Source organism: Oryzias melastigma, linkage group LG22 (genome assembly GCF_002922805.2).
Source record: "Oryzias melastigma strain HK-1 linkage group LG22, ASM292280v2, whole genome shotgun sequence".
NCBI classification, from domain to species: domain Eukaryota; kingdom Metazoa; phylum Chordata; class Actinopteri; order Beloniformes; family Adrianichthyidae; genus Oryzias; species Oryzias melastigma.
Window position 1 is genome coordinate 6,046,796 of NC_050533.1, and position 12,890 is coordinate 6,059,685.

A 12,890-nucleotide genomic window follows, 5' to 3' on the forward strand; every position below is an offset into this window, starting at 1 on the left:
GTAGCTCAGCCTCCACCAACAAGGCTGGTATTGTAGTGGGGGTAAAACGATAGCGCTCAGGGACGGATTCAGCTATGTGGTTACCCAGACAACCCCTCTTCGCCCCCTTCCCCACCTCCATCCTGATCATGCCGCTTTCTGATCTCCTCACTCCAATGCGTTCATTTTTCATCTTTTTTTTTAGTTTTCCTGTAGCCTTAAAGTTAGAACAAAGAGTCCGGCAGAGACGAGAGGCGACTCTTCAAGGAAGAGATATGAGGTGATTTCATCACACACAGCATGACAGTGATGTACAGGTTGGAAACAGACGCCATTGTGTTACCTTGTGTGTGTGTCTCTGGCTCATTGTTCCTGGGGCTGCAGCGGAGTCGTCTCTCTGGTTTCTTACCCCCTGGACTGCTCACTCCGCTCCCTGACCCCACTGACCCCAGCGACGAGGCGTGCGTTTTGTTGCTGCGTCAGAAAAGAAATTATAAATAAAACATGGTTCAATACTTGTGCTGCCACAAACGATTATTTTAATAGTCGACTAATCAGTGATTATTTTTTCTGATTAGTCGACTAATCGAGTAAAACTGGATGTAAATCACACATTTTAACCATCATTAGCTTTAAACTAACTAAAAATTAGATATTTAGCATTTTCTGTGATAAAGCTAGTGTGAATAGTGTAAGCTGAATTTGGCCGCTGAAGATGTTAGAGCTGATAGTTGAAGATGCTTAAATGGATAGATAAAAAGGCTGAAGCTAAGAGCCAGCTAAAATATTAGTTAAATGCTAGCCAAAACAGCTACCATACAGCTGAAATATTACCTAAACTCTAAATTAGTCTAAAAAACTGAAAAAAAATAAATCAGCCAAAATAGCTAGCATACAGCTGAAATATTAGCTAAACTCTAAATTAGTCAAAAAAACTGAAAAAAACTAAATTAGCCAAAATAGCTAGCATACAGCTGAAATATTAGCTAAACTCCAAAACAGCATAAAAAACAACAACAAAAGAACAACAACTAGATTAGCCAAAATAGCTAGCATACAGCTGAAATATTAGCTAAACTCTAAATTAGTCTAAAAAACTGAAAAAAAATAAATCAGCCAAAATAGCTAGCATACAGCTGAAATATTAGCTAAACTCTAAATTAGTCAAAAAAAAGAAAAAAAAACAAAATTAGCCAAAATAGCTAGCATGTAGCTGAATATTAGCTAAATTCCAAAACAGCATAAAAAACAACAAAAAAAAACAAACAACTAAATTAGCCAAAATAGCTAGCATGTAGCTGAAATATTAGCTGACTCCATATAATATAAAGTAACGACTAATCGACTACTAAATTAGCCGTCGACTATTTTAATAGTCAATTAGTGGACTAATCATGGCAGCTCTATTCAATAAAAACAAAATAAATTGAAAGTTAGTTGCAAAAAACAAAAAGTTTTCTTTCATTTAAAAGAAATAAACTTTTTCTTAATAGACCTTTTTCACTGTGACATCACAAAAAATGGCGACAGGGCCGTGCAACTTACAGTTTAGACCGGGAAAACAAAGATCTGAATGCTGTTTAACACCTGAATAACAAAAGGTAACGTTATTTCAAAAGAAAAATGTACAATATTTATTGATTTTATTTTCATTTCCTTTCTTAGATCGTTCACAAATCTAAATGTTTTAACTGCGCCCAAGGCTAAATTTATGTGTTGTAGTAAGAGGTATTTGCTGTTTTTCAGGGTATTTTAAGGGGAAATCGTAAAAATAGGAATGCTTTTAATAGGAATTATTTTTTCCTTGTTTATCTTTATCATCCCGGAGGGATCAGACACGGTTATGGACAAAAATAAAGGAGAGCTACGTCAGAAAATAACAGTTTTTAGTTTTTCTTTATTGTAAGAGACGTTGAAATTGTCCGATTTTAGCTCTGTTTTTAGTGAATTTGTGATCACGGAAATGTAAGCAACTTTAACATATAGACATAATTTATAACAGGAAGTCACTCCGCACACTCGCCGTTTTGTGTGACGTCACATGAAAAGGGTTCATTGAAAGGTGCATCATTTCAGCTTCAATCCTTCTAGAAACACTCACCTGTATCCGTTGTGCGCCGGTCCCATGCTGCCCTTATACAGAGCGGAGGGCAGAGAATTGAGCCGGTTCTGAGGCTCCAGCTGCCGTGGTTCCTTGATCTTTTTAGGCTGCGGCTTACTGTACGTCTCTTCTGTGCTTATGTAGCTCGACATCCCATAAACGGGGATGATTTCTGCAAGAGGAGATCATTTTCTTTTAGGTTCTACGCCTCAAAACCCCTTAAGAAAAGAGCCTTTCGTGGGCGGATTGCTTACCTGGATCGCCGTACATGGGGGGAAGGTGGTGCTGGTAGTACTGGTGGGGGGGCAGCTCCCCCGGGCTTACGGGGTAGAAGGAATGAGAGTTGGGGATGAAGTGGGGGTGAGCCAAATACGGGGGCAAGTGGTGTGTGGGAGACAGAGCTGGGGAGTACGAAGGAGGGTAGCACTCTGGAGACTGAGGGGTCACCACCACTCGACGGACCCCCGTGGTATCCTCCAGCACCTGTGGGCACGAAAACAGGACAGGACTCAGGAAAACGAATGTTGTGTTTATGGAAACGTCTAAAATGTTCATGTCTGATTATTTTCTAATATTTTTGGGGTCTTTACAAAAATGTAGAAATGATTCCTTATGTGAAAAACAGCATTTCTAATCAAAGGAGACTGTAATCAATGAAAAACATTAAAGGTAGACAGCAATAAATAACTATTTTTAGATCTTTTTACTTAAAAGAACTAAAAACACCAAACAATGTGAAGTGGAAAACTTTTTATCTGTGCTGAACTGCAACAAGTTTACTCCGTGAAAACATCAAATACAGACATAAGACCATCAAACATCCTTGAAACAAACAAATCAATAAAGATGTTTCATGTTTAATTACTATTGAACATAAAAAAAGCAAAGAAACTGGTTGAAATTGTTACTTTACCATAAGACTATTTGGATGAAAACTTCATTTTTATTCATCTATATTGAGTTTCTTTAACAGAACTTTGCTTTTATCAGGTAAAATTCTATTTAAAATTAAAATTTAGACCAGGAAATATATATATATATATATTTAAATTACACTTTTATTGTGATTTACGCTGCATGATGAAAGCATATAAATTCCCACGTTTTGTTTCTAGAATCGGAGAAAACTCACAAATACCAAATGTAGCAGGAAGCTGGTTTAAAAAAAGGTATTTCTTATTGGCTCTCCTCTTAAAATGTTCAATTTTAAGCAATAAAAAAAACATTTGTTTTGCATTTAATGCTTTTTTTTGGCTGATGTTATGGCACTCCACCACCAGTTTCCCCTAGTGGGATAATAAAGGATCTTTCATTCATTTATTCACATATTTATGAGCTACCAGGACAAAACCAAATAGATATTCATGTTGGCCACACATAATACATGCAGCCAAAATGCACGTTGCTGCATTTTCCCCCATATTTAAAGTGCGCCGAAGGCTATATTTTGTTGTCTGTGAATTCTGAGGGGAGTGGTGAGCGGCAGACACAGCCGCACTAATGCAACCCTAAACGTAACTTTTTCCTCCCAGTACAAATAGACGCTTCCCTTTTTTTTCCCAAAGATAACTGTAAGGGGACTGAAGTTTGTTCTTTTTCCCCCCTTTTTTGTAATTTTCTTTTTTATTAGAGCTCAAATTTTCATATAATTTAATTCAAACTTTGAGTCAATTTCATCCATGATTCTGTCAAATCTTTGACGGTTTATGAATACTGACCAAAACAGTGAAATCCCAAACACTAACTGTAGAGGGCGCTGTGGCTGTTGTAGGCTTTTTAAGACATTTAGGATGTAAAATTTTGGTTAAAAACTTCACAGTCCTAATTAAAACCCCACTGGGAACGTTTAAATTGAAGTTTATAATTGTTCACTGGAAAACGTCATTTTATTCTAAATGTTTAAATCAACACACAAATATTTATGTTATTATGAGAAGCAAGGACCAAAAGTTCATTTTGTGTTTCACAGTTCTAGTCAAGTTAAATGAAAGCACAACAACATGGTATGTAGTGATAATGAAGTATTTTCCAAGAGTATCTGTCCCAATAAAAAGAGTTGGAATATGAGAATGTGACATTTATTTAATAATCAACACTTTTTAGGCGCTTTTTAAAACAACATTATATTAAAAAACATTGCAATTTTTGTTGCAACCTTCCACAAAAGCTGCCACAGCATCAGGCATATTTCCAGAGAATAGCTGAAAATATACTTTGTTGTATATCGTGATATATATTGTATTGTGATATATATCTTATCGTAATATATATTGTATCGTGATACATATCGTACCGTGATATATATCGTATCGTGATATATTGTATTGTGATATATATCGTATCGCGATATATATCGGACCGAGATATATATCGTATCGTGATATATAATGTGTCGTAATATATATCGTATTGTGATATATATTGTATCGTGATATATATTGCATTGTGATGTATATTGTATCGTGGTATATATCGCATCGTGATGTATATTGTATCGTGGTATATATCGCATCGTGATATAAATAGTGAATTGTGATATATAATGTATCGTGATATATATCATATCGTGATATATATCGCATCGTGAAATATATTGCATCGCGATATATATGGTACTGTGATAAATATCGCATCATGATATATATCGCATCGTGATATATAACGTTTTGTGATATATATTGCATTGTGATATATATCGTATTGTGATATATAATGTATCGTGATATACAGTTTATCACATCGTGATATATATCGTATTGTGATATATATCCTATTGTGATATATATCGCATCGTGGTATAAAATATTTCATATTGTATACATTTTTTTCCATATCACCCAGCACTACTGTGACGTATCAAAGTTTCAGGAATCCAAAAGGAGTTTTTCTTGGGCTCTTTGAGTGACAGCGACTTAAAAGGAGAAGTACTCTGAAATGAACATGAAATTATTTTTTTATTATATTTTTCTCTTTCAGAAGAAAAATGCCACACGTACATGTTAAAAACTCAAAAAACATGATTTTCATTGGAAGAGGACTTTAAGGGTTTTTGTGAAGCAAGATCTGTATTTTCAGAAATTATTTGACACCACGACAGATGATTAGGAGGTAGTAAGTAGTGGGTTCTCTCAAAGTGTTGAAACTAAGAGTAATGTTTTCATAAGTCAAAGCAAATGCCTTTAAATGACAAAAGTTTCAATACGTTTGATAACATTCCCAATAATGAAGTGAGGGAGACACGCATTCACACATGCATTCCAGCTATTCAGACACTTTCACAGGCCCGCATTCCAAGGAGAGAGCAAACACACACTCCCTGCAGAGAGGGGAAGCAATCCTCGGTCCCTAACAACAACATCCACACTGTCAGAAACACCCCAACGCCCCAACACAAACTGAGAAGCAGCGCACTGTCAAAACACAGCAGACGCAGAAAAGAAAGGAGCCAGGGTGCGCAGGGCCGCCAGGAGGGGACAAAGAAGGTTACAGAACTAATCCGAGGGAGAAATTCAAGAGAAGTGGGGGGGGAGTTGGGAGAAGGCGGATGAAGAGGAGGCCCTCGTCTCCCCCTCATTCCCTCCTCTGCTGAAGAGGAGAAAAACAGAGTGTTTACAGGAAGATAAGGGCAAAGTCCCTGTGGGAGTACATGTGGAGCTGGCCTACATACCGGCTCCACATGTACGTTTTATTGGCAGCGAATTGACTTGCATTAAAGCTCGGGACACCCACAAACAGGAAACCCCCGAAACACACACGCACGCTGAAAACCCATCCAATGGCAGAGCTCTTTCCCCACCACTTCCAGCATTCACACCCCCTGAGATCTGCCCGTCTCCCCCATCCGCCTTGTTTATGTAAGAGTGACAGTACCTCCCGCTCATACTTGGCCGATTCCCGACTAACGCACACCCACGCGCAGACAAACACAGGGAGCCAATGACCTGACTTTCATAGCCGTAGGAACACGATACCACAAGCCGCTCGCCACAAATGTTTGTCAAGACGCTCTATTGATTCTGGTTCTGGGGAGAACGCGGGCACAGATTCATACAGGAAAGAAAACAAATGGCCTTAGCACCACAAATCAGCACATTCCTGCCGGGCGCAGATGTGGGGGGAGGCTGGATACTTGTGTTTATTAACTACAACTGAAAGGAAAGGTGGAATGTCTGGCACATACTTAGCGTGTGGTCGGAGCAAAGCTTTCCACAGAATGCCCTCCTTAAGATTCTAATGCTTCCCATTCTTGAACGATGAGCGCCACTTCTATTTCTGGTGTTTGTTCGTCCAGAATTCAGCAAACCAGGAATCCTTGAAAGAGGAGCGTAATCTGCAAAAACTATGTCGAAACATTCCCCTTATAGAGGTCATTCAGCTCTGCTGGATTTCTGCCTCCTCCTTCAATATGTTATTCAGCTTTTGGTCGATGCGAATTATCCGCAAGGATTAAAAAAACCCTAAAAGTCTAGACCAGAGGGAATTATTTAGTCCCTCTGACATGTCTGAACGCCTCATTTGAAGTCCATGTTTTCTTTACCTTTGCTAATGACCTTACCATGTACAGCATTTGCATAATGTCTACCTTGTGGCCATTAAAGTCTTCTTAAAGAGTTTTTTTCTTCCTCATTATAACAATAAATGCAATTAAACAATTAATCTTATAAAAAAACAATATATTTTTCATTTCTGCACACAGAAAAGAAATATATCTGAATACATTTTTACCCAAATTACTATGAATTTTATGGCTTGAAGATTCAAAAAATGTGAACTGGAAAATAACACAAACATTTGTTTGATTCAGAAGTCCAAACCACTGTGGTTTTGAGAATCTGTTCTTCTAGTTTGGACCTAAAGGCTCTAAAGGTCAAGCCGCCGGTTTGCTACAGCTCATGACAGAAGATAGCCAATCGGAGTCAAGAAATTGTAGTTCTAAGAACAGGGGTTCTGAAAGTGCGGGCCAATGGCGGCCCGTGAGAAGAGTTTCTGTGGTCCTCAATAAATCATCATCAGACATTGCTTAGAAAAAATACTTTTTGTTCTGAGGTTACTCAAAGAATTCAATATAAATCGTCACTATGTTACAAATCATGAAGAAAACATACAGTTTTTTGGGATTTTGGCTAAAAACAGCCAAATTAAAAGACCATAGGGAACAGTTTTCCAACAGAAACAAATGTACAGTAGTTAGGAGTGGGTATTAAAAAAAATAAAAGACCCATGAAGTTATTCAAGACTCTCTGAACATTTGATTTCTTTGTGATTCAAGACTATCTTCTTCTGTCAGGATTTGTCATTCAGCTGCACCGAACAAAAAGCTAACTTCAGTCTTTCCAAGTCACTTCCTGTTTGACAGCAGCATTCACTGGAAATCATTTCTTTAAATTGTCTTTAACGGCTTTAAGATTTCTGCCATGTTTAAAAAGATACATCTTTGTCTTTCGGTTTGATCATCCATGAAATGATGTGAAAGAGTCCCCACTTGGGGGTGGGTGGGGAGTCTTATTTATTTGTTAAAACCACTCGTTGATTGATAGCTCAGTTAACTCAGAAAGCAGTTCACCAAAAAACATTAATTATGTAACGTCGTGATCAGAACAGGGTTCATTTTTTGTTCGTTCCCCCCTTAAGAAACCAGCCAGTGGCGGATTTATCAGTTTGGGGCCTCAGAGGAACAATAACATGTTGACCATCAACCCACTTCACGTGGGATTGGACAACCACTTGCAGGCTGCTCTGAAACTGAACAGGAAATATGAAAAGTACAGCAATATTAGGATAAAAATGATTAAAGAAGAGGTTCCCGGCAACGATCAGAATGACGGACTTTCAATTCTAAAACTAAAGCGTTTTCGGATTCATGCTTGGAACCCAAACTCATTTACACTTTAAAGCCAAGTTGAAATTTTGTAACTAATTTTCCTGTTCCAACGTCTCATATTTGCAGGAAAACCTTCAGTAGCTATGCAAGTTACTTTCAGGTACCCTTTTGCCATTTTCAGCTCATTAGTAACCATGGAAACGGTGTCAACAACTTAAAAGGAACGCCTCAGACTTCATTTCAATCTGCAGAAAAAAAAGTCAATGAGAAAAAAAGACACTTTTCGACTTCTTATATTTGAAAATAGTTTAATTAATCGTTTAAAGCAGGATTGCATTTTTTTTTTTTTTGGTCTGCCACAGCAAATCTGCTCTTAAGCAAAAATCTGGCTCTAGCAGACCAGCTAAGATTTAAACAATATTGGTGTTTGCTTTTATATAATGCACAACCATTTTTTTGGTGTTTTAAATTCAGAATTTTTATATTTAGCTTAAAACAGTTTTTATATATGTTATTCTTATGCATTTTGGTGTTCCAGTAAATGTTCCCTAAATGTTGGTTTAAACTATAAGACATCTGTTGAGGAGAAGAAACCCCAAAGACGGCGTGATGCGAGACGATGAGCAGCTTCAATGAACTGAAGCAGGAATGAGAAATCCCACCGGAGAGCTGTTGCAGAAAACAAAGCAGCTCAAACAAACTAAAAAAAAAAAAAGTATTTTGTTTTGCCAACATAAAATACTTAATTCCATCAGAAATGAGATGATCTGATGACGGACTTTTAGCACAAACCTGTGAGATGTATCCTGGGGGAACATGGATGGGGGGGATTGACCCATTTGGAGACATCATGGGAACCTCAGCTGGACCTGGAAAGAAAAAAAAAATCTTCAACAAAACTTCCCATTCACATGAAACAACGTTAATGTACAGGCGCATGACAGAGGCAGGGAAATACAGTCTGATTTGCTGCAGGTCATGTCAGGATCAGGAGCAACTCTGTTTTAACATTATCTTATGAAACCTCCTTAAAACGGCCCGAATGCCCTCAGAAAGAATGCAGGAAAAAATGTCTGTACCCTATAAATGCCTTCTGGTCGTTTTGAGTCTAGAAGCAAGAAATCCGAAATAGAATTAGCAGACTGAAAATGATGTTGACTTTTCCACTGTCCATATCTCCTCCTTCCAAATCTCTCTCTTCCTCCGTCTCTGCGATGGAGGTCTGCGGCTGCTAAAGTCATTGGGGACCCCTCTGGGACTTCTGGAAGCAGACCTGGCCTCGAATAAATCACACTTACACACACACAGAGGCCTGGGCTAACGGCAAACACACAACCAGGCATAAACACAGCCTAATATTTTCTGTCTGTGCTGACAACTTCAATTATGCCGGACGTTTTCCCAAGAAATTGAGAAATTTCACACAAATTTTAAGTTTTTGAACATTTCTTGACATTTTTTAACCTGGGTTGGCTGATAAAATCGATCCATAAAAATAGAGATCAATTTAGCACATAAAGCTAGCTTGATGCTAACGTTNAGTCCGCTAGCTTGATGCTAACGTTTAATGGAATTTCCCATAGGACGGCTAATGCTAACGCCCGGTCGACATAAACAAACATTGCTGAATAAATAAACATATTTATCGACTCATAGGCAGGAATTTTCCAAACACTTCAAAGGAAATGTTTTTTTAATGACCATTTGTAGTCTAAAATATATTTTTTTCCATATTCTTCTCCTTCTGGAATAAGGTCTAAAGTTATAGCGCGATCGCCACCTAGTGGCCAAACTGAAACGCCCTCCAGGAGAACAATATTTACAATGCAAATGATATAAACATTTTTGTTAGAGCTTCTCATTCATTATGTTATTAACAATTTCATTATTTCAGTAATAAATTTTACAGTTTGAACTTTATCAGATTGATATATTAAAAACATATTATTATTTATTGACTATTTTAATAATCGATTAGTTGTCGATTAGTCGACTAATCAACAATTTAACCGACTTTTTTTTTTACTATTTTAATAATCGATTAGTCGTTGATTAGTCGATTAATCGACGACTAATCGAACATTAAAATAGTCAATAAAAAAGTCGATGAAATTGTTGATTAGTCAACTAATCAACAATTTAATCGACTATTTTATCAACTATTTTAATAGTCGATTAGTCGTCGATTAGTCGACTAATCAACAATTTAATTGACTTTTTTACTGACTATTTTAATAATCAATTAATTCCCAACTCTTTTAATCAACTTTTTTATCGACTATTTTCATAGTCGATTAGTCGTCGATTAGTCGACTAATCAACAATTTAATCGACTATTTTATCAACTATTTTAATAGTCGATTAGTCATCGATTAGTCGACTAATCAACAATTTAATCGACTTTTTTGTTGACTCTTTTAATAATCGATTAATCGCCGATTAGTCGACTAATCAACAATTTAATCGACTTTTTATCAAATATTTTAATAGACGATTAGTCGTCGATTAGTCACCTAATCAACAATTTAATCGACTATTTTAATAGTCGATTAGTCGACTAATCAACAATTTAATCGACTTCTTTATTGACTATTTTAATAATCGATTAATCGCTGATTAGTCGACTAATCAACTCTTTTAATCGACTTTTTTATCAACTATTTCAATAGACGATTAGTCGTCGATTAGTCACCTAAGCAACAATTTAATCGACTATTTTATCGACTATTTTAATAATCGATTAGTTGACTAATCGACAATTTAATCGATTTTTTATTGACTATTTTAATAATCGATTAATCGCTGATTAGTCGACTAATCAATTCTTTTAATCGACTTTTTTATCAACTATTTTAATAGACGATTAGTCGTCGATTAGTCACCTAAGCAACAATTCAATCGACTATTTTATCGACTATTTTAATAATCGATTAGTCGACTAATCAACAATTTAATCAACTTTTTTATTGACTATTTTAATAATCGATTAATCGCAGATTAGTCGACTAATCAACTCTTTTAATCGACTTTTTTATCAACTATTTTAATAGTCGATTTTAATAGTCAAGAAACTGGCCCAAATGGTTCTTTTGGTGTTAAAGGTTGCAGACCCCTGTTCCAAACAAATGCGTAAACTCAAAATTGAATTGAAAATTGTGGATCAAAATCAAAATCGGAATCAAATCGATCTGGTGAATCAAAGCGAATTGTTTCTGGAAATTATTATGGATACCCAGCCCTATTTCGACTACTTTTTAACTCAAACACAAAGGTTTTGTCATTTTCTGGTCTTCATCACTTCCTCCACTCTCCTTGGCTCCATCTTTACGTCTCATTTCCGAGAAACGAACCTCCTTTTTCCCCCCATCAGTTCTTACTAAAAAACGCTTCACTCCCTACTTTTATTCAGAATATTACTCACTCCTAATTCATCCTTTCCACACTTACTCCTAACTGCGCTTCTCACGTCTTTCCAGCTATTTTGTGTGACACACACCAGGCTTTTCCAGAGCCCAACAAACAGGTAACAGTAAACACACACAAAGACACACTCAAACACAACCTCAGCGAGCGAGGAGGTCACAGGTAGGCAGACAGGCCTCTTTCAGAGTGGATATGAAAGTGTTCATTGAGTAGAAGGTCATAGCATATGGAGAACACACAAACACACACACACAAACAACTCCTCTAACCTTCTTTCCATCCCCGCTCACAGCACACTTTCCCTCTCGCACACTCTCGACAAACACATGTGTGTTTGGACAGTCTCTGCTCCTCACTCAGCAAACAGCAGAATTCCTCCGCACACACAAACACACACCCACACCCACACACGGCGAGCATCCCCGTCCCCGGCCCCAAGAACTGGACCCAACAGGCCAAACCCCCCTCCTTTAGAAGAACCCCTCCCCAACACACAAGACACTCTTTGTCCTTCGCCTTCACGCACACATACGTTTCTGTCACTCATAGAATATTAGAGGGGGGGCTCCGGATAATCGGGCGCTTGTGCGTGCGCACTGAAGAGGCTGCGAGTTGTGCGAGCGTGCCTGAGTGCACGTGTACAAATAAGTCCCTCCTTTTTTGCGGTGCTGGTCTTCAACCCTCCGAGCGCCACAAATAAAGTCATGACTTCCTCTGTCTAATCCTGCCGGAATCCCAGACAACACAACAAACCGACACTCCCCCCCCCCGTCTTCCATCTGTGGCTTCTTCCGCTTCCGACTCGGAATGATCGGATGTGAGGTCAGGGCCCGCTCCAGTCCGCGTGTCACTGGATCTGGCTTTGTTTGGAAAAGCCGAGATCCAGAAATAAACAGGTTGTAATTTTAGCAGGACGAGCCGTCACTGAAAGCCGTCGCTTTCCATGAACAGAATTCCCAAGAGGATTCATCAGATGTTCAGGATGCAACTGCAGCAAACAGCAGAAAATGAACCTGCTGGAATCCTCTCAGATCCGTCGGAGGAGTTCAAGAGTTTGAAGTTCGTCCCGAACAATCGCTGCTCTGACATGTTTGCTAAACGCCATCAGGGAAGGAAACGACTGATATGAGACCGAACGGGAATGAGGACGAGGAAGTGGCTCCAAAACATTCATAAAGTCTTTATTTCTTTAGTTTAAGTCACTTCTGAAATCATGTAAACATTTTCCACTTTTGACCACAAGAAAATTTGGAAAGAGTTTCATTTAGACTGTTGTTTTCACGTGAAGAAAAGTACTTAGTAAAGAATTATTATTATTAATAAAATAGAAGTCAATAACAAGAAATGGTCCAGCAGAGTCTACATTGACGAGCATTTGTCACCATGGCAACAGCATCACATGTCTGCTCATCTTAAACTCTTTCAAAAGTTTGTTCAACGTTCTGATATGATTGAATTGGGAAACAAAGAAAAATATTTGTTAAGCTGTTGTAAAAAACAAATGATAAAAATGTCATGAATGATAAGAATTGTGGGTAGTTTTGTCCATATTTTATACTCATTTTT

The 12,890-nt window shown here is 37.7% G+C and overlaps 1 protein-coding gene across 3 annotated transcripts in view; it reads right to left on the reverse strand.

Annotated features, from left to right (window-relative positions):
• Positions 1–12,890, reverse strand: part of fndc3ba (fibronectin type III domain containing 3Ba) — a 136,069-nt gene that overhangs the window by 57,158 nt on the left and 66,021 nt on the right. For 2 of the 3 annotated variants that reach the window (XM_024268406.2, XM_024268429.2), the window contains 4 exons: positions 8,694–8,770; positions 2,335–2,563; positions 2,081–2,252; positions 323–453 (listed from right to left, as the gene is read on the reverse strand). In XM_024268406.2, the coding sequence (XP_024124174.1) occupies positions 323–453; positions 2,081–2,252; positions 2,335–2,563; positions 8,694–8,770 (609 nt within the window). Of the gene's footprint in view, positions 1–322; positions 454–2,080; positions 2,253–2,334; positions 2,564–8,693; positions 8,771–8,980; positions 9,302–12,890 lie in introns of those variants that run through there. The other variant, XM_024268438.2, reaches the window with a different exon arrangement.